Source organism: Apodemus sylvaticus, chromosome 2, assembly GCF_947179515.1.
Source record: "Apodemus sylvaticus chromosome 2, mApoSyl1.1, whole genome shotgun sequence".
Lineage (NCBI taxonomy): Eukaryota > Metazoa > Chordata > Mammalia > Rodentia > Muridae > Apodemus > Apodemus sylvaticus.
Genome location: NC_067473.1, coordinates 67,728,131 through 67,751,248, shown reverse-complemented (window position 1 = coordinate 67,751,248; position 23,118 = coordinate 67,728,131). Strand labels below are relative to the sequence as shown.

The following is a 23,118-nucleotide window of genomic DNA, read 5'->3' as shown; positions in this document are numbered from 1 at the left end:
ACTATTCTGAGTCCAAAACAGATTGTCCTCATCACTGTTCTTCTGGTGTGAACAATGCCAGTACACAGAGACAACAGACAAAACAAATAACTTTCCCATGAGCATGAAATTACCGATCTGTGCTCCAGTAACTGTGTAGAGGGGCAGACTAGTAGGCAGGGATCACCAGAGTAGAAGATCGCTTGGAACACACTCCACCAGGACTCCGCCTGCACCCAGGAGCTTGGTAGTGCCATGACCAGACAGCTGGGCATCTACATTTCCAGGGGTCATCTGCTCACAGGGAGGAAGTTGGAGGGAGTCCTGTGCATAGAGGTGATGCCCCCATCTTTGCTCCTGTGACTGTGTAGAGGGGTAGACCAGGGATCACCAGAGTAGAGGATCACTTGGGACATACTCCACCAGGACTCCACCTTCACCCAGGAACTTGGCAGAACCACAGCAATCTGTGCCAGTGGAAAGCAGGTCACCCAGGGTTGCTGAGATAGGCTTGCAGGCACATAGGAGGGGCAAGCACCAGCCAGTGACAGCAGGACCAACTATTACCAGAGATAACCAGATGGCAAAAGGCAAGCATAGGAAGGTTGCTAACAGAAATCAAGGTAATATGAAACCATCCAAACCCAATTCTCCCACAACAGCAAGTCCTGAATACCCAACATACCAGGAAAGCAAGATTTGGATTTAAAATCACAGGTCATGATGCTGATGGAGGGCTTCATGGAGGGCCTCAAGAAGGACATAAATAACTCGCTTAAAGAAATACAGGAGAACACAAGTAAACAGGGAGAAGCCCTTGAAGAACCAAGGGGAAACACAAAAAAACAGGTGAAGCAATTGAACAAAGCCATCCAGGATCTAAAGATGGAGGTAGAAACAATAATGACATCATAAAGGGAAACAACTCTGGACATAGAAAATGTAGGAAAGAAGTCAGAAGTCATGGATCCAAGCATCAACAACAGAATACAAGAGATAGAAGACAGAATCTCAGATGCAGAAGATACTATAGAAAGCATTGATCCAACAGTCAAAGAAAATGAAAACTGAAAAACTCTCCTGACCCAAAACATCCAGGAAATCCAGGACAAAATGAGAAGACCATCAAGTATTTGAAGAAAGAAATCCAAGACCCCAGAAGATGGAAAACCTTCCATGCTCTTGAATGGGCAGAATTGATATAATTAAAATGGCCATTTTGCCAAAAGAAATATACAGATTCAATGCAATCCCCTCCAAAATCCCAACTCAATTGTTCACAGTGTTAGAAAGAGCAATTCTCAAATTCATCTGGAATAACAAAAAAACCCAGGATAGCTAAAACTATTCTCAACAGTAAAAGAATTTCTGGGGAAATTAGTATCCTCAACCTCAATCAGTACTATAGACTAATAGTGTTAAAAATTGCATGGTGTTGGTACAGTGACAGGCAGGTAGATCAATGGAATAGAATTGAAGACCCAGAAGTGAACCCACACACTTATGGTCACTTAATCTTTGACAAAGGAGCTATAACCATCCAGTGGAAAAAAGAGCCTTTCCAACAAATGGTGCTGGTTCAACTGGAGGTGAGCACGCAGAAGAATGCAAATTATTTCCTTGTACTAAGCTCAAGTCCAAGTGGATCAAGGACCTCCACATGAAACCAGACACACTGAAACTAATAGAAAAGAAACTGGGGAAGAGCCTTGAACACATGGGCACAGAAGAAAATTTCATGAACAGAACACAAATAGCTTATGCTCAAGAATTAACAAATGGGAGCTCATATAATTGCAAAGTTTCTGTAAGGCAAAGGACACTGTCAAAAGAACAAAATGGCAACCAACAAATTGGGAAAAGGTCTTCACCAACCCTACATCTGAAAGAGGGCTAATATCCAATATATAAAAAGAACTCAAGCAGTTAGACTCCAGAGAGCCAAATAACCCTATTAAAAATGTTTTCACCTGAAGAATTTTGAATGTCTGAGAAGCACCTTGAGAAATGTTCAATATAATTAAGTATTAGGGAAATACAACTCAAAACAACCCTGAGATTTCACCTCACACCAGTCAGAATGGCTAAGAGTAAAAACACAGGAGACAGAAAGTGTTGACTTGAATGTGGAGAAAGAGGAACACTCCTCCACTGCTGGTGGGATTGCAAGCTGGTACAACCACTCTGAAAATCATTCTGGCAGTTCCTCAGAAAACTGGGCATGACCCTTTCTGAGGACCCTGTTACTCCACTCCTGGGCATATACCCAGAGCATTCCCCAGCATGCAATAAGGACACATGCTCCACTATGTTCATAGCAGCCTTATTTATAATAGCCAGAAGCTGAAAAGAACCCAGATGTCCCTCAGTGGATAAATGGATACAGAAAATGTGGTATATTTCCACAATGGAATACTACTCAGTAATTAAAAAAATGAATTCATGAAATTTTTAGGGAAATGGTTGGAACTGGACAATATCATCCTAAGTGAGGTAACCTAATCACAAAAGAATACACATGGAATACAGTCACTGATAAGTGGGTATTAACCCAGAAGCTCTGAATACTCAAGAGACAATTAACATATTAAATGATTCCTAAGAAGAAGGAAGGAGAGGGCCCTGGTCCTGCAAAGGCTTGATCCAGCATTGTAGGGGAGTACCAGGGCAGAGAAATGGGAGGGGGTGATTGGCTAATGGATAGAGAGAAGAGGGCTTATGGGACTTATGGGGAGGGGGAACTGGGAAAGGGGAATGCATTTGGAATGTAAACAAAGAATATAGAAAATAAAAAAAATGAGGTACAGAGCTATACAAAGAATTTTCACTTGGGGAATATTGAATGGCCGAGAAGCCCCTAAAAAATGTTTAATATCCTTAGTTATCAGGGAAATGCAAATCAAAACAACCCTGAGATTTCACCTCACACCAGTCAGAATGTCTAAGATCAAAAGCTCAGGAGACAGCAGGTGTTGGCAAGAATCTGGAGAAAGAGGAGCACTCCTCTACTGCTGGTGGGATTGCAAGCTGTTACAACCACTCTGGAAATCAGTCTGGCGTTTCCTCAGAAATCTGGGCATGATACTACTGGAGGACCCCGTTATATCACTCCTGGGCATATACCCAGAGAACTCCCAGGCATGTAATATGAGTACATGCTCCACTCTGTTTATAGCAGCCTCATTTATAATAGTCAGAAGCTAGAAAGAACCCAGATGTCCCACAATGGAGGAATGGATACAGAAAATGTGGTATATTTACACTATGGAATACTATTCAGCTATTAAAAGTAATGAATTCATGAAATTCTTAGGCAAGTGGGTGGTACTGTAGAATGTCATCCTGAGTGAGGTGACCCAATCACAAAAGAACATACAAAGCATGCACTCACTGATAACCGGATATTAGCTCAGAAGCTTGGAATACTCAAGAAACAATTCATATATCAAAGGATGCCCAAGAAGAAGGAGAGGCCCCTGGTCCTGGAAAGGCTCAGCGCAGCAGTGTAGGGGAATACCAGGACAGCGAACTAGGAAGGGGTTGATTGGGGAACAGTAGGAGGGAGGGAAGAGGGTTTATGAGACTTTCAGGGAAGGGAGATCCAGGAAAGGGGAAATCATTTGAAATGTAAATAATATATAAAATAAAAAAAAAGAAAATGAAATTACTACACAAAACAAAGAAAATGGTAAATTAAACAGAACTTTCATTATCAAAGCTCACAGAGAAGCAAGAAAACAAAGCCTCCTGTGGGTCCTATTACATAGCTCAGGGTTAGGCCCTGTGAGAACACAGGCAAACTCTTATTTTCCTCCTAGTTTTTCTAAGAATAATAGCAAATTATGTATAAACAGTCTACATAGAAATAGTTAAAATATGGTCCATGGGTCAGCCCATCAACAAAACAGGAGAGATGATTAAAAATTGAGTGTCTGCACATCCTATTCAGAACCACCAAATCCAAATCTATATTTCAGTCATTTCTCCAAGTGATCTGAAGGCACAAAACATGATGCAGTGAAAAATATTGGACTATAGTCCCTAGCAAAGAACAAGCAACAGTCTTACAGGTCAGCAACATAGTTACAAGTTCACATACTAGTGACACCTTGTAGATCAATGGGTAGATTCCATTCTCTCATTTTAATATATTAGAGCTAATATCTCAACATTATTCATAGTATTCTATACTACAGGACCTTGTAATTGGGAACATTCCATTTGAAGGACTCATAATCTCTTTCTTCCATATGAGTAATAGTAATACACACCATAACTTTTTATAATTAATTTTAATAATTAATAACCTCCAAGTGACTACTTTCCCAATAGTTTTGCAATTTCTCTGTAACTACTCTGGTAGATGTTATTAATCAGTGATATTCTCTCCATAAGAAATGTTTCAAGGACTGAGTAAATCTTAGAGTGGGATGTGACTAATGAATAGGAAGATGTTTAAGTACTGTCATGCTTAGGCTGGATGGAGGCCACCAATCTTTTAGGTGGTATTAGTTCTGTAAAAGCTACCTGGATGGTTATAGTTTTGAATATAAAAATTAAGTCTGAATTACTTTGTCTTGATGGAGGGCTACTTTAAGAAAAAATTTATGAAATGTCCATCTTATTCTGTGTGATATGGTAGGAAATGACATCATCATGGGATAATCAAAGGGAAACCTGGGATAAATGACTGAATTGAAAAGACAGGGCCTTGGTCTGTCAGAGCTATCTTGAGACCTCCAGAGAAAGCTGTCTTGAGCAGAGCACAGATTGAGAGCTTGGAACCAAGATTTGACTTCAAGTTGTTCTTTTTGCTGCTCCCAAACACCCTTTCTACAGGAATCCCTGACCAAGCCGAGGCTGGTCATTGGCATTAGAGTAATTCTTAACTTCTTTCCACATTTCAAGGTAGAGTCAAAATGCTTCCATGAATAAATTTAAGTCAAAATGAGAGGGGAAAGAGGGAGGAGGAGGAGGAGGACACACACACACACACACATAGATACACACACAGATACACACACACAGAGACAGAGACAGAGAGACAAAGAGAGACAGAGACACAGAGACAGAGAGAGGATAGAATGAGAATGAATATGAATCAATTCATTCCAGATTTTACATAGCTGGCCTAAATCTCTCCATGCTCAATGAGAACCATCTCTATTCTGAACTTCTTTGTATTTCATGATTCTCTAGAAATGTAGTGATTCTGTGACTATCAGCATCATTATGCAGGACAACTAACCCCTTATGCCTGACTCAGAGTCTAACAGACTTGGGAGCTCAGATAACATGAAGCATACAGCTGTGACAAATCTGCCTTTACTCACAATGTCGTATCTTCAGATATCTAGCCTTGCATATTTGAAAGCACTGATACATATATACTGATGGACATATGTGGTCAAGTAGAGAGGTCCTGGAAGTCAGACTGTTTAAGAAAGAGCCAGATCTGTGCTACTATGAGGAGAGTTCTATATAGGGTTTTGGGAGTCAGTGGATGTAGCATGTTTTCTTAATCTTATGATACATGTAATTTGTGAGGTTATGTAATTAGAATTTAGATAAAATGTATTTAAACTTTGGGACCCAGAAAATGAATTTAAACAGTATTTAATTTCACAGCTAATAAATTAAACAAAATAAAACCAATTATGTTTGATAAAATGTCATAGCATGGAAAGCCAATGGATGCACCATATGTAATATTTTTCCTCCAAATTAAGAGAAAGGGTGTGGTGTTTTGCTATTAAATAAAGATAAGAAGAAAGTAGTGACTTTTTCTGTGTTTAGGAAATAGTTGGGGATCAAAGTTCGAGGAAACTACCAAGACTTGTGGTCCACATATCACACCAATTGGGAATGATTTTCATTACACAGTGACCTCCTGAAGGCGCCCTTGACTTCAGAATTCCTCAGGCTGTAGATCAGGGGGTTCAGCATGGGGTTGAAAAAACTGTAAAACAGGAAAAGGATCTTCTGCTGCTCCTCTGGGTGCTGGGACTTGGGGGCCATGTACATGACGATGGTGCTGCCAAAGAAGAGCCCGACCACACAGAGGTGGGAGGAACAGGTAGAGAAGGCCTTTCTACGGCCCTCCCCTGACTGGATCCTCAGTATGGCCACCAGGATGCGAGTGTAGGAGGCTATTACAAAGCATAGGGGCCCCACTAAGGCAAACACACAGGCTGCAAAGATAACAACTTGATTGAGTGTTGTGTCAGCACAGGCCAGCTTGAGGACAGACAAGATTTCACAGAAGAAGTGATTGATTTCATGAGGTCCACAGAAAGGCAGCTTCAGGATGAGGACTAAATGGACCAGAGCCAGAAGAAAGCTAACTATCCAGGAAACAGCAGCCAGAATGGAACACACTCTCCAGCTCATGATGACAGTGTAGTGTAGGGGGTGACAGATGGCCACATATCGATCATAGGACATCACCACAAGGAGGACACATTCTGTGTTTGCAAATGTCAAAAATAGATAAGTCTGCATCATGCATCCAGCAAAAGAGATAGGCTTAGTCTCATCCAAGAGGTTTACCAATGCTTGTGGTACTGTATTGCAGGCATAGGCAATGTCAACCGTGGCCAGATTGGACAGGAAGAAGTACATAGGAGAGTGCAGCCTGGGCTCTAGGCAGATTAATGCAAGGGTGAACCCATTCCCCAACAATGTAAATATGTAGCAGAGAGAGAACAATATAAAAAGAATCAGATGAATCCTCCAACCAAGACAGAATCCCAGCAAAATGAATTCTGTGACCATTGTCTGATTTTCTTCCATTTTTTTCTATGAAGGAGAGATAGAAAGTACTAGGAGATGAAATTATATTAAACAACTTTTTATTTTTTCAAGTCAGAATTTTTTGGAGTGAAACACTTTTAAAATATGCTCTTAGAAACTTATTCAATTAAATTAATGAATTAAATATTAGTTATCAAATAGTAAAAATGCCTGTCCATCTACTCACATTTCAGTGTTGGCATCCAACATTCAGAGGAGAAATATGTCAGTAGTTACTGACCTGGACCACTGACACTGATGTAATTAAGAACTGCCAAACCTATATGAACAAAAATTTCATGATATAGTGTTTATTTTCATGTTTGCCACTCTTTTGGAAAGTAACTAGGTCACAGACATAATACTGGAGCGTTTAGTAGACTAATGTTAGAGAAAAAAATAGAGAATGTAGATTGCTTTGGTAGAAATCAGGTTGTTGAAAATTTTCAAATAGTTATTTACAAAATTTTAATTTATAACCAGAATATAAAGGCAGCTCTTGATGGACAAAATTAACTGGTACCTTATGGAATGGGTGAAGTTTACCACATCCATACAATTTGCAATGCTATGAGGAAGAAATAGTAGAAATAATATTTAATTATAGTTCTATATGGAATTAATATTTTCATGTTAAAACATAGATTATACCTACATATAAGTGAATCAAGATGTATATTCTTGTTTTGATAAATGAACACATATTAGTGTTTAATAATTTGGCAACTAGGTCACTGAAAGTTATTGATTATCTATACTCATATTTCTACACATAGAAGGTAGGGCAGTTTGTGTTGGGTCGAACAGTGTTGCAAGCCTAGCACTGTATAAAGTAGGCAAGTTTTGTGTTCCTATAAACTATAATGGATTTGAAGGCTGTCCATGATTTGGAATTTTTCTTGCCCTATCTTTTTTGACTCCCATTTCGAATAAAACTAGTCTAAAGTGAAAATAAGGCAGAAGGATACTTGTCTTATTTTTCTTTCCAACCCTTATAAAATGGTAGCATTTTGTTAATTTATTCTGAATCAAGTCTGTGTGCAGAGGTCAAAGGACCTTTCAGAAGCTGGCTCTGCCCTTTCACCTTACCCTCCTACTCATTTTACTTTAATTCAATCCTTTCTATTGTGAAATCCCAAATAAAAATGTTGCTATTAGGACAAACAACAACAACAACAACAACAAAGGAACAAGATGATGCTTGATCCTCAGCATCAAGGACTGTCATAGTCTCTGAAAGTAGGCAATTGAAAAAATATTGACAAGCTGATAATCCAGTTGGTTACTTTACAGAAATCTGAATGGATAAATTAGGGATAAAATAGTCTACAAAATTTGCTTTGCGATTTTGATTTTGGACTACAATTTCTTCACTAAGTCTTGTTGAAATACAACATAGTTTCCAATGAGAACTTTGCCAGAGCCATTTCCTTGGAAAAATAATGTGAAGTTTAGCTACTTTCTCCAATAATCAGTGCTAGGAATGACACCAAGTTAGGCTAGTCCCTGGTTTAACTGTCAAATTCAGCAAGGGATGTTAAATGTTTGTTGAAGAACTGTTATTAAAGGCAGATATTGTAAAATCACAGAATCATATATAACTGATGACAACAATGATCTAGAAATGAAATTCCAATTGTTCATTTCAATTGTGGAATGTAATCTCTCAGAGGCAGGGCTGGAGGATTTGACCAACCACTGAGCTCAAATTAGCTACTTTCATGCAATACCTGCTGGAGAAGGGAAAAAGCAGACAAAGATGGATGTGGAGTAGAGACCCCCATGCCTTTGAAGTAGCATTTGACAGTTATGCAAAATGACCTACAGGAATGTCCTAACTGGACAGGTAGTTCTTCTAGCTGTCATTTTACCTTATTTTCAGCCCTTGGTAGTGATTCCTTTTCTTGAATAGGTGATCCTACATGATTAACAAAGAAGGAACATGATTAACAAAATTCTCTGTGTTTCAGTTACATCTTGACTTTGATATAGAGTATTTAGATATTTTAGCTTGTTCCCTATGCACTTGTGCTTTGATGGAGAATGAACTTTTTCTTCTTAATGAAAATTTCCAAAGCTAGAACTAGAAAGCAGGGAACAGACTCTAGACCAATACAACCCCTTTAATACCATACCTTGTAAAGAAATAGATTCCTTAATGACAACCAATGCTGTGCCTACCTTCATAGAAGTATTATTGATATATGGCCAACTTATATTCACTGAAAATAATTTAATAATACATATTTTTAAAATTCTGTAACATGATTCAGTATAAGGTTAATGTTAAATTTTTTAGAATGACAGACTCAAACTTTAAGTACTAAGTACATATACAATGCATAGAAAAATACTGGATTATAGTCTCTCTCTCTCTCTCTCTCTCTCTCTCTCTCTCTCTCTCTCTGTGACACAGAAAGATGGAGAAGTCAGATATATTAGTATCTTGTTAGCACTATTGTTTCAGTCTTGAAACACACATGTTCCACACCAGTAGAAAACAATTGATTATTTTGTATTCCAGATGTTTGTTATGTGAAAATAACTAACTTTTGTTTTAATATGAGATCTGATTTATTTAAAGATATAGTCTCTAACAATTATGCTAAATCAGTTCTATCTTTCTATAAGGAAAAAAACCCAAACCCCACAAAATGTCTTTCTTGCAATCTGTGTTAAAAGTAAGATCCTTAATATTTGATAAGATCGACTAAAGAGTTTACAATATATTAAGCCCTTGAGTTTAATATTTATTTCTTTTATATTTGTATTAGATAACCTTTGACATATCTAGTACTAATTAAGATCAATAAATGGAAGCTAATTACTAAGATGTCTATAAGGACTTCCCACTCATATGTAGTCCAGTTACAAATATAAATTTCAGGTATGATGTATACATTAATGTACATCACATGTATGAATGTATGCATGTAATAAATGATTATAAAAATGTACAAGTTGACAAACTTTTATCCAGTTAAAATAGCATCTAGTGGCTTAAACATTCTAGAGTAAATATTTAAGTAAGAGACATGATTTTTTTCTGTATAGCAAAGCGTCGACACTTAAATACTCCATATTTAGAAAAGCGAATCTCAAAGTTTGATAGACATTTGTCTCTTCTCTGTAGTTGCAGACCTGGGCCAGACAGAATCTGTCATATGACTTCCTGTTGTTTATCAATTGTGCAGCTCAAATAGAAGCCTGGTTACTTGTATGTAATGAGAAAGAAGAGAAAATGGATTAGCTTTCTTGCTCGTACTATTATAAAGAGAGTCTTTGCCTGGTCATTTTAGGGATGACTCTATTGAGTGGTATCCTATGCACCAAGAACTATGGAAATACAAAGTAGGGCAAGCTGATGAAACTAATATTGTGAAGACTTTAGTCCAAAAATATCTTCAGGACAAAGAGATTCATATAAAGGTAAACTTTAAACATCAAAATCTTCTAAGTAGGACATGTAGTGTTTCTTGACATTTCGTCCTTTTCTCACTTTGCCACATGATCAGACACATCTGTCCATTTCCATACACACTCCACAAATGCATCCCCAGGCCTCAGATGATTTAACATGTATTTATTTTTCAGCACATTCTACTTTTCTAAATATATTCCTAAATCTGTGTTCAATGAAATGTATGCTTAAGACATAGACTTGATATTCATTTGGCTTCATATTCCATTCTAATAAAATTATTTTCATTAGTTTAGCATGTATTTTGATAGAGGTGACAAGAATTAAATGTAACCTTTATGAAATCACCAACATATATTAATTGTTCTGAAATGAATCATTATTCTGTAACATATCCTACTCTTCTACTATATTGTTGAGCAGGACAATCATTTCACATATTTTATCCAAGCTCACATGTAGAAATTACTTACTATTCATGTAGATTAATGAGCATATAAATTCAGCATCCATAGAGACAATTGATTTCTCTTCCTGATTAATAAAGTGTGCTAATAACAGAGGAAGAGCAGACCAAAACCCAGAAGCTTTAAAAAATCTGAGAGGACTTTGGTAGTAAAATAAAGCCGGACACCATTTTTATCTGAGCATTAAAGACAAGGATTTCAAAAGAGGAAGCATCTGGAGGTTGGTCCAGATCCTGTATCCTCAGATCCCCATGGAACTGCCTAGAATGCAGGTGCATACTCAGGAAAGGAGCTCGTGCTACCTTAGGGCCCAGCCTAGATGGCAGTCTTGAGGGAATCTCAGGAAGGGCTATGCCATGAAATACCTGCATGCCCACCTCTGCTAAAGGCAGTGAGGAAGCAATTGTGTTTTTCTATTTCTGTTCTTATTCCCAGCACACAATTAGGAAACATAACCATCGAACATACCTCTGAGACTACAACTCTCACTAGAGTTCCCAAATACTTCTCATTATATAAGCTCATAACTTTCAGAATAGCATCATTTCCAGTCTCCAGAGGATTCCAGTAAGCCTGCCAAGAAGCAGGACCAGTGTATGAGCTTCTGGCATCCAGTCTGCAAGTCAGCTTGTTTGCGATGGAATTTAGTTGCTCTGGGCTGAAGCATAGATAGAAAAAAAAAAAGACTCTTATACTAATCTGATTGCAAGTTACACTCCAGGGGGGAAGATGCCGTGAAAGCTGCTTAGAGAGCCATAAGAAAGGTTGGGGATGATATTTTCTAGTTCCATCTAATGCCTGCAAAATTCATGATGTTCTTGTTTTACTAGCTGAATAGTATCCCATTGAGTAAAGGAATCACATTTTCTGTATTCATTCTTTGGTTGAGGGACATCTGGTTTGTTTACAGTTTCTGTTTATTATGAATAAACCTGCTATAAACATGGTGGAGCATGTGTCCTTATGATATGGATTAGCATCTTTTGGGTACATGCCCAGGAGGTATAACTGGGTCTTCAGGTAGAGCTATTTCCAATTTTCTGAGAAACTGCCAGATTGGTTTCCAGAGTGACTATACAAGTTTGCAATCCCACCAGCAATGTAGATAAGAAGACATTAGCCATAAAGTACAGGATTCCCAAGATATACCCCACAGATCCATAGAAGTTAAACAAGAAGGAAGGCTGAAGTGAGGATGAGTGAATCTTATTTAGAAGGGGAAATAAAATAGTCACAGGAGGCAGATGGAGGGAGGTAACTGGAAAGGAGAGGGGATGAGGTCGGGAATGGGGGGGGGGGTGGCGGGATGGGGTGTGGGGACAGATAAGAGATAGGGCCAGAGGGTCAGAGGGCCAGAAGAATGAAGGGAAATCTGCAGCTGTTAGGAGTGAGAGGTGGGAGTAATCTCTAGGAAGTCCCAGAGACCAGTTTTTGTGTATATGGTGATCTTAGCTGAGATGCCTAAGAGTGAGGATATGGAATCTGTAGCCAGGCAGGAATACCAGTGGAGGAGTAAGGACACCAACTCAGCCATGAAACCTTTGGCCCAAAATGTGTCTTGCCCCCAAGATGTGCGGGGACAAAGATGAGCAGAGACAGAGGGAATGGCCAACCAATAACTGGCCCAAATTGAGACCCATCCCATGGGCAAGCACCAATCCCTGACACTATTAATGATACTCTGTTATGCTTGTAGACAGGAGCCTAGCATGACTGTCCCTAAGAAGCTCTACCCAGCAGCTAACTGAAACAAATGCAGATACCACAGCCAAACATTGAATGTAGCTGCAGGACTCTTATGGAAGAGTTGGGGGAAGCACTGAAGTAGGTAAGAACACCACAGGAAGACTAACAGAGTCAACAAATGTTGAGCTCTGCGAGTGCTCAGAGACTAAACCGCTGACCAAAAGAGCATACACAGGCTGGACCAAGGCCCCTGGCACATATATAATATATCTGCAATTCAGTCTCTGTGAGGGTCCCCAACAACTGGAAAGGGTGGGTGGTGCCCTAAAGCTGTAACCTGACTGTGGAATCAGCTCTCGAACAGGGCTGTCTTGTCTCCCTCATGTAGAGATGATGCACCTAATTCTTCAGAAACGTGATGTGCCATTGTTAGGGGTTCCCAGGGGTGACCCAGCCTCTCAGAGGAGAAGGGAAGGCAGTATGGGGGAGGGCTCCCGTGAGGGGCTGACCTGGAGAAGGGCAGTTTTTGGGACATAAACAAACAAATAAGAAAGAGTAAGGAGTCCAAGGAGTGACTAAAGTATTCTACAGCGGCTTTGGGGGGGCCTGTCTTATGGCAGCACCTTCTAAGGTAGGAAGCTCAAGTGTAAACCATTACTTGTTAGTGCTCATCCAGCTCCTTCTGAAAGGTGGGGCAGTGTGACTTGCTTCAGTGGCTGACCCCTCCTGGGAAGACAGGAGCATCTACAAGGTGGTGTCCCTTATGAGTTACCATCTATTCCTGGATGATGGAAATATACAATACTAAGAGCATTTTTATTTTTATGTTTTGTTTCTTTCTGGTATTGGACACTGGAGAAATAACAATTGTAGTCGAAGTTACATTGAGCTTTATAAAGTAGTGAGTTTATTGCATTGTGATCCCAGTCTTCTGGAGAGAAAGTATAAACCCAAGGGAGAGTCTCATATTTTCCCCGTCATTGCAGGCCATGGCCACCTCTGTTGTGAGTATGCATCCATAACAAGGAAAAATACTGTTTTAGGGAAAACCAAATCTTATGGTTTCTTATATGAAACCCCTATGCACAGAGGACACTCCATAAACATTTTATCTTCTTTTTGAATCCAGGCAAGCAGCAACTAATGTAAATAAAATTCCCATGATAACCATAAGAAATCTTCACCATATAAACATAAGTCATAAAGAATCATTCTAGTCAACGAGACTGAAAGTTTAAGTCTGGTCAAGTTAAACATAAAATTTCATGATGGCAAACATGTTGAAATTCAGAAAATACATTACCTAAATCACTTTTACTGCATAAGCAAGATGGGACTGTCTCTGTTTCAACAAGCTGTTACTGTGAAACATAAACACATGGAAAATGTAAACACAGGAAGCAAAGTTTAACTGAAACAAATATGTTTATAAATGTTTGCATTATTTTTAACCACAGAAATAAGAAAAATTGCCTCTAGGGAGTAGTAGCCTGAAAAATCTATATGAACCAGCCTAATAGAAAACATTATTTATGGTCAACACACATTATGGATAGAAACCTGAAAAATTAAAGGATTAGTAATTAAGGTTTATATTTAAAAATATAACAAAAAAAACCCCAAAACTTTAAAATTCTTGAAAAAAAAACCCATAACACCAATAACTATCACTCTTACTCAAATGTTCTGTTGAAAGTAAATTGAGGCTTCCTCTGCCTGTCCTTTCTTCTGGGGCAGACTATTGCCAGCTCTGCCTCAGTGAAGTTATCATTTTCTGATACATCCTAGAGAACCAGCTGCACTCAGGGCATTTGAAAACCAGCTGTGCTCAGGGCATTGGAGAACTAGCTGCACTCAGGGCATTTGAGAACCAGCTGTGCTCAGGGCATTTGGAACACTGAGAGGCCTGGGAGCACAGTATGCCATATCTAGTTGAAGCAGGGAGATAGCTAACCTCCCAGGACTGTAGAGAGGCCTGAGAGCGCAGAGATGATCCTGGGCCACAGAGCTACATACATAAACACCACCACAGGACAGCTGGTTGCCCAGGAGTGCCTACATACTTGTGTGCACAGAAAGAATGGGAATCCAGGGAATACAGATACACAGACAGATATGCAGGACAGATAAGCCACAGTCCAAGGCAGCAAGATGGGCTAACACCAGAGACAACCAGATGGCAAAAGGCAAATGCAAGAACATTACCAACAGAAACCAAGGCAACATGGCACCATCCAAACCCAGTTCTCCCACAACAGAATATCCTGGATACATCGGAAAAACAAGAGCTGGATTTAAAAAATCACATCTCATGATGCTGATAGAGTGCTTCAAGAAGGACATAAATAACTCTCTTAAAGAAATACAGGAGAACATGGGTCAACAGATAGAAGTCCTTAAAGAGGAAACACAGAAATCCCTTAAAGAATTTCAGGAAAACACAACCAATCAAGTGAAGGAACTGAACAAAACCATCCAGGATCTAAAAATGGAAGTAGAAACAATAAAGAAATCACAAAAGGACACAACTCTGGAGATAGAAGACCTTGGAAAGAAATCAGGGGTCATAGATACAAGCATCAACAACAGAATGCAAGCGATAGAAGAAAGAATCTCAGGTACTGAAGATTCCATAGAAAATATTGACTCAACAGTCACAGAAAATGCAAAATGCAAAAAGCTTGTAACCCAAAACATCCAGCAAATCCAGGAAACAATGAGAAGACCAAATTTAAAGACTATAGATATAGAAGAGAGCAAAGATTTACAACTTAATGGGCTAGTATATATCTTCAACAAAATTTTAGAAGAAAACTTCCCTAACCTAAAGAAAGAGATGCCCATAAACACACAAGAAGCCTACAGAACTCCAAACAGACTGGACCAGAACACAAAGTCTTCCCGGCACATAATAATTAAATCACCAAATGCTCTAAACAAAGAAAGAATATTGAAAGCAGTAAGGGAAAAAGATCAAGTAACATATAAAGGTAGACCTCTCAGAATTACACCAGAGACTATGAAAGCCAGAAGAGCCTGGGCAGATGTCATAAAGACCCTAAGGGAACACAAATGCCAACCCAGACTGCTATATCCAGCAAGTCTCTCAATTACCATAGACAGAGAAAACAAGACATTCCATGACAAAGCCAATTTACATAATATCTTTCCACAAATTCAGCTCTACAAAGGATAATAGTTGGAAAATACCAACACAGGAGGGAAACTTCACCCTAGATAAAGGAATTAAGTAATCTTTCAATAAACCCAAACGAAGATGGCTATACAAACAGAATTCCACCATTAACAACGAAATTAGTAGGAAGTAATAATCACTTTTCCTTAATATCTCTTAATATCAATGGACTCAATTCCTCAATAAAAGACATAGACTAACAGATTGGATATATAAATAGGACCCAACATTTTGCTGCATACAGGAAACCCAACTCAGTGACAAAGGCAATCACTACTTCTGACTCAAAGGTTGGAAAACAATTCTCCAAGCAAATGGTCCCAAGAAACAAGCTGGAGTGGTCATTTCTTTTCTTTTTCTTTTTTTTTTCTTTAGGTGAAAGTATCTTTGAAAATTTATTCAGTAAATATCTTTGAAATAAAATATTTATGCCTCTGGTATGCTATTAATAAAACAATGTTTATTAATTAATCTGTTTGTTTATGTGTATTTAGATATATATTCATATCAGTGTATATATATATGGGTAAATATATATATATGTATATATATATATACATATATATATATATATGGGTATGTATATGTATATGTGCATATCAGTGCATGTCCATGTGGAGGACAACAGTCAACTCATGTTCTCCAGGAGTTGTCCACTTTGGATTTTGAGATAGGGTGTTTCAGACCTTGGGGTTGGAGTGGCCATTCTTATGTTGGATAAAATTGACTTTCAACCAAATTTGTCAAAAAAGATAAGGAGGGACACTTCATACTGGTCAAAGGAAAAATCTACCAAGATGAACTCTCAATTCTGAACATCTATGCTCCGAATGCAAGGGCACCCACATTCATAAAAGAAATTTTACTAAAGCTAAAAGCACACATTGCACTCTATACAATGATAGTGGGAGACTTCAGCATACCACTAACAACAATAGACAAATAATGGAAGCACAAATTAGATAGAGACACAGTGAAACTAACAGAAGTTATGGACCAAATGGATCTAACAGATTCCATCCTCAAGCAGAAGAATATACCTTCTTCTCAGCACCTCATGGTACCTTCTCCAAAATTGGCCATACAATTGGCCACAAAACAGGCCTCAACAGATACAGGAATATTGAAATAATCACATGTGCCTTATCAGATCACCACAGTCTAAGGCTGGTCTTAAGTTCAAACAAAAACAATGGAAAACACAGATACATATGGACATTGAACAACGCTCTACTCAATGATAGCTTGGTCAAGGAAGAAATAAAGAAAGAAATTAAAGACTTTTTAGAATTTAATGAAAATTAGGACACATCATAGTAAAACGTATGGGACACAAGGAAAGCAGTGCTGAGAGGAAAATGCATAGCTCTAAGTGCCTCCAAAGATAAAATGGACAGAGCTTACACTAGTAGCTTGATAACACACCTGAAATCTTGGAAGCAAATGTACCCAAGAGGAGTAGATGACAGGAAATAATTAAACTCACAGCTGAAATCAACTAAGTAGAAACCAAAAGAACTATATGAAGAATCAACAAAACCAGAACTTGGTTCTTTGAGAAAATCAACAAGACAGATAAACCCTTAGTCAGATTAACCAGAGAGCACAGAGGCATTACCCAAATTAATAAAATCAGAAATGAAAAGGGAGACAAAACAACAGAAACTGTGGAAATTCAAAAAATTCATCAGATATACTCAACAAAATTGGAAAATCTGGACAAAATGGACAATTTTCTAGACACATACCTCATGATAATGTTAAAACAGGATCAGATAAACCATCTTAATAGTCCCATAAGTCCTGAGGAAATAGAAGCAGTTGTTAATAGTCTCCCAACCAAAAAAAAAAAAAAAAAAAAAAAAAAAAAAAAAAAAAAAAGGCTAGGACCAGATGGGTTTCGTGGGGGAATTCTATCAGATCTTGAAAGGAGACCTAATACAGATGATACTCTTCAAACTGTTCCACAAAATAGAAACACAAGTAACACTGCCCAATTCACTCTATGAAGCCACAATAATGCTTATACCTAAACCAAACAAAGACCAAACAAGGATATAGAATTTCAGACCAATTTCCCTTGTGAACATTGATGCAAAAATAATCAATAAAATTCTGGCCAGCCAAATCCAAGAATGCATCAAAACAGTAATTCCCCACAATGAAGTAGGTTTCATCCCAGGGATGCAGAGCTGGTTCAATATACAGAAATTCATCAATGTAATCCACTACACAAACAAACTCAAAGAAAAAAAAACACATGGTCATTTTATTACATGCTTAAAAAGCTTTTGGCAAAGTTCAGCATCCCTTCATGTTAAAAGTCTTGGAGAGCTCAAGAATTCAAGGCCTATACCTAAACATAGTGAAAGCAATATATAGAAACTAGCAGTCAACATCAAATTAAATGGAGAGAAACTTGAAGCAATCCAACTAAAATCAGGAACCAGACAAGGCTACCCACTCTTTCCCAATGTATTCAATATAGAACTTGAAGTCATAGCCAAAGCAATTAGACAACAAAAGGAGGTTAAAGGTATACAAATTGAAAAGGAAGAATTGAAAAATCACTATTTGCAGATGATATGATTGTATACTTAAGCAACCCCAAAAATTTACCAGAGAACTCCTTAAGTGGTTAAACAACTTCAGCAAAGTGGCTGGATATAAAATTAACTCAAACAAATCAGTAGCCTTCCTCTACTAAAAGGATGAAGAAGCTGAGAAAGAAATTAGGGAAATAACATCCTTCACCATAGACACAAAAAATATTACATACCCTGGTGTGACTCTAACGAAGCAAGTGAAAGATATGTATGACAAGAACTTCAAGCCTCCGAAGAAAGAAATTGAAGATCTCAGAACATGGAAAGATCTCCCATGCTCATGGATTGGCAGGATTAATACAGTAAAAATGGCCATCTTGCTGAAAACAATCTACACATTTGGTGCAATTGCCATTAAAATTCCAAATCAATTCTTCACAGAGCTAAAAAAAGCTATCTGTAAATTCATTTAGAATAACGAAAAACCCAGGATAGTGAAATCTATTCTCCACAAGAAAAGATCTCTTTGGGGAATCACCATCCTGATGTCAAGCTCTACTACAGAGCAATAGTGATAAAAACTGTATGGCACTGCTACCCACACCTGAAATCTCTAGAACAAAAAGAAGCAAATCCACCCAAGAGGAGAAGAAATAATCAAATTCAGGGCTGAAATAATCAAATAGAAAAAAAATCTATACAAAGAATCAACAAAGCCAGGAGCTGGTTCTTTGAGAAAATAAACAAGATAGAAAGCCCCTTAGCCAGACTAACCAGGGGGCACAGAGGCACTACCCAAATTAATAAAATCAGAAATGAAAAGGGAATCATAACAACAGAAACTCTGAAAATTCAATAAATCATTAGATCCTAATACAAGAGCTTATACTCAACAAAATTTGAAAATCTGGACAAAATGGACAGTTTTCTAGATATATACCAGGTGCCAATGTTAAAACAGGATTAGATAAACCATCTAAATAGTCCTAAGAAAATAGAAGCAGTTGCTAATAGTCTCCCTCCCCCAAAAAGCCCAGGACCAGATGGGTTTAGTGGAAAATTCTATCAGATTTTCAAAAAGGCTAATACTGATACTTTTCAAACTATTCTACAAAATAGAAATTCAAGAAATATTACCCAATTCATTCTATGAAGCCACAATGATGCTTATACTTAAACCAAACAAAGAGCAAAGAAGGAAAGAGAATTTCAGACTGATTTCCCTTATGAACATTGATGCAAAATTCTCAACAAAATTCTGGCCAACTGAATCCAAGAATGCATCAAAACAATTATTCACCATGATGAAGTAGGCTTCACCCCAGGGATGCAGGAATGGTTCAATATATGGAAATCCATCAATGCAATCCACTACATAAACCACATGGTCATTTCATTAGATGCTGAAAAGACTTTTGACAAATTTAAGCATCCCTTCATGATAAAAGTCTTGGAGAGATCATGAATTCAAGGCCCATACCTAAAAATAGTGAAAGCAATATACTGCAAACCGGTAGCCAGCATCAAACTAAATGAAGAGAAGCTTGAAGCAATCACACTAAAATCTGGGACCAGACAAGGCTGCCCACTCTCTCCCAATCTATTCAATATAGTACCTGAAGTCCTAGCGAGAGCAATTTTAGATAACAAAAGGAAGCCAAAAGTATACAATTTGGAAAGGAAGAAGTCAAAGTATCACTATTTGTAGATCATATGATCATATACTTAAGTGACCCCAAAACTTCCACTAGAGAACTCCTACAGTTCATAAACAACTTCAGCAAAGTGGTTGGATATAAAATTAATCCAAACAAATTAGTAGCCTTCCTCTACTCAAAGGATAAACAAGCTGAGAAAGAAATTAGGGAAATGGCACTGTTCATAATAGTCAAAAATAACATTACATACCTTGGTGTGTCTCTAACCAAGCAAATGAAAGATCTGTATGACAAGAACTTCAAGCCTCTGAAGAAAGAAATCATAAAAGATCTCAGAAGATGGAAAGTTCTCTCATGCTCATGGATTGGAAGGATTAATATAGTAAAAATGGCCATCTTGGTGAAAGCACTCTGCATATTCAATGCAATGCCCATCAAAATTCCAAATCAATTTTTCATAGAGCTAGCAAATTTATTTGGAGTAATAAAATAACCCACGGTAGTGAAAACTCTTCTCCAAAAGAAAAGATCTCCTAGGGGAATTACAATCCCTGACCTCAAGGTCTACTACAGAGAAATAGTGATAAAAACTGTATGATGTTGGTACAGAGACAGGCAGGAAGATCAATGGAATAGAATTGAAGACCCAGAAATGCCTACAAGTCACTTGATATTTGATAAAAGAGCTAAAAACATTCAGTGGAGAAAAGACAGTAATTTTAACATATGGTGTTGGATTAACTGGAGGTCCACATGTAGAAAAATGCAAATTGATCCATTCTTACCTCCTTGTACTAAGCTCAAGTACAAGTGGATCAAGGATGTTCACATAAAAACAGATACACTGAAACTTATAGAAGAGAAAGTGGGGAAGAGCCTTGAACACACGGGCATAGTGGAAAATTTCCTGAATAGAACACCAATGGCTTATGCTCTAAGACCAAGAATTGACAAATGAGACCTCATAAAACTGCAAAGTTTCTGTAAGGCAAAGGACACTGTTAGTAGGAAAAAACAGAAACCAACAGATTCAGAAAAGATCATTACAAACCTTACATTTGATAGAGGGTTAATATCCAATGTGTGCAAAGAACTCAACAAGTTAGTCTCCAGAGAGTCAAATAACCCTATTAAAAATGGGGTTCTTAGGCAAATGGGAAGAACTGGAAAATATCATCCTAAGTGAGGTAACCCAATCACAAAAGAACACACATGGTATGTACTCACTAATAAGTGGGTATGAACCCAGAAGCTTGGAATATCCAAGGCACAATTCACATATCAAATGATGCCCAAAAAGAAGGAAGAACAAAGTATGGATACTCTGGTCCTTCTTAGAAGGGGTAACTAAGTACCCACAGAAGGAGATACAGAGATATAAAGTATGGAGCAGAGCCTGAGGGAAGGACCATCAGAGACTATTTCACCCTGTGATCTATTCTATTCCATATGTTTGTGCATGTACTACTAGCAGACCAAAGAATACATTTGCATATACACTAAATGATTACATAGATAACTTATTGGGAAATCACCTATAATATTTGGGAACTGAATATCAATCTCTAGTTTTTAACTGAGTTGCAGAGCTCTATTGGCACCAACTCTATCTGTAAAGCTTTTCATGGAATGGAAGATGATGTTGGAGGGCAGTGACATGCATCTGGATGTTGAGGGCTGATGGAAAGATGCTGGGAAACAGTGCATAGAAATGTTTGCACAAAGATATAAATCACAGTTCATCATAGTATGGTTGTAGAGGAATATAACACGACCCCAATAGTTTAACCTGATTTTCAATTTCAGTTTATTCAAGGAGACAATGCTCACATCTATCCTTTTACTAGTTACCAATGAGTGGGCTGACTTCCCAGTCTATAAATGAAGCTGCAATGACTTCATTGTTATAGTCTTTAAAGAGATACTTCCCTCTTCTTCCTCCTGTAGTTCTTGTTTTAATTTTGTTCCTTCACTCAGGCAACAAATTAACATCCTAATATGTGTCAATAACTTGAATATAAAAGTTCTTGGCCTCACAAAGCACAACTAGATGTCCTGTGTTTCCTGGACTGGGCAAATGCAACTTCAGGAGAATGAACCAGTGTGGGATTGACTTTCAGGTTCACTGTATCTGAGTATAGCTTGTTTCACTTTGAAATCTCGTGCAGTTTATGAAGTTACATGATTACCTTAAAAGTATGATGGTATGAAATTTTGGGGGCCTAGAAAATGATTTAAAACACCCTGTAATTCTATAATCAATTCAATTGGAAATTAGCCATATCTGATAAAGCTTTGTGTCTATGATGAAACTTGTCTATATTTTTTCCTATACCTGGAGAAGGAAGATGTGTTCTTATCATCAGATACAGAAAAAAAAGACAATGTGAATGTTTTCATATTTGGGTAATAACTGGAGACTAACATTAGCAGAAACTTCTGAGCCTGGTGGGCTCAAACATCATACCAACTGTGAATGAATTTCTTTGCACAGTGCCTTCCAGGGAACACCCTTTACCACAGTGTTCTTTATCCTGTCGATCAGGAAGTTCAACATGGGTTTAAAAAACTGTAAAAAAGGAAAAGGCTTTTCTGTTGCTCTTCAGGTTCCTGGGGCTTGGGGCCATACACATAATGATGGTGCTGAAAAAAAAAAGAGCCCAACCACATAGTGGTGGGAAGAACAGGCCCAGAAGGCCTTTCTGAGGCCCTCGTATGACTTCATCCTGAGGACAGACACCATGATGTATCTGTTGGAGACTAGCACAAAGTATAGAGCCCCTACTAAGATGAGCACAGAAGCAGTGTAGGTGATGCCTTTGTTGAGTCCAGCTTGAGGATAGACAGGGTTCCATAGAAGAAATGGTTGGTTTCATTTGTTTCCCAGAAGGGCAGACTCAGGATGAGGCTAATATGAACATGCCAAGAAGAGTGCCACATGCCCAGGTGTGATAGCCACAGTAGCACAGGCTCTCCAGTCCATGATGCTTCAGAATATCAGAGTGGGTGACATATACTGGTCATAGTGCATCACCACGAGGAGGGAACATTCTGTGTGTACAAAAGCTAAAAAGAGACACATCTGTGTTGTGCATCTGGCAAAGGAAATAAGCTTGGATGGATCTAGGAGGTTCACCAGCATCTGAGGCACTGTGGTGCAGGCTTATGTAATGTCAACAATGGCCAGATGGGAGTGGGAGAAATACATGGGGTTTTGGAGTCTGGGGTCTCAACAGATTATTCTAAGGATGACCTCATTCCTCAACAAGGTGAAAGTCTAGAAGAGAGAGAAGTATACAAAACAGTGAATCTTTCAGCCAAGGCAGAATCCTAGCAGTACAAACTCTGTGACCATTGACTGACATTCCTCCAT

The 23,118-nt window shown here is 38.2% G+C and overlaps 1 protein-coding gene and 1 pseudogene across 1 annotated transcript; both read right to left on the bottom strand.

Moving 5' to 3' along the window:
* Positions 1-5,829: 5,829 nt before the first annotated feature.
* LOC127677427 (olfactory receptor 2A1/2A42-like) lies at positions 5,830-6,771 on the bottom strand. Its single transcript, XM_052172510.1, has one exon. It carries the CDS (start codon positions 6,769-6,771, stop codon positions 5,830-5,832), a length of 942 nt encoding a protein of 313 aa, XP_052028470.1.
* Positions 6,772-22,206: 15,435 nt separating this feature from the next.
* On the bottom strand, positions 22,207-23,118 carry LOC127677426 (olfactory receptor 2A1/2A42-like; annotated as a pseudogene).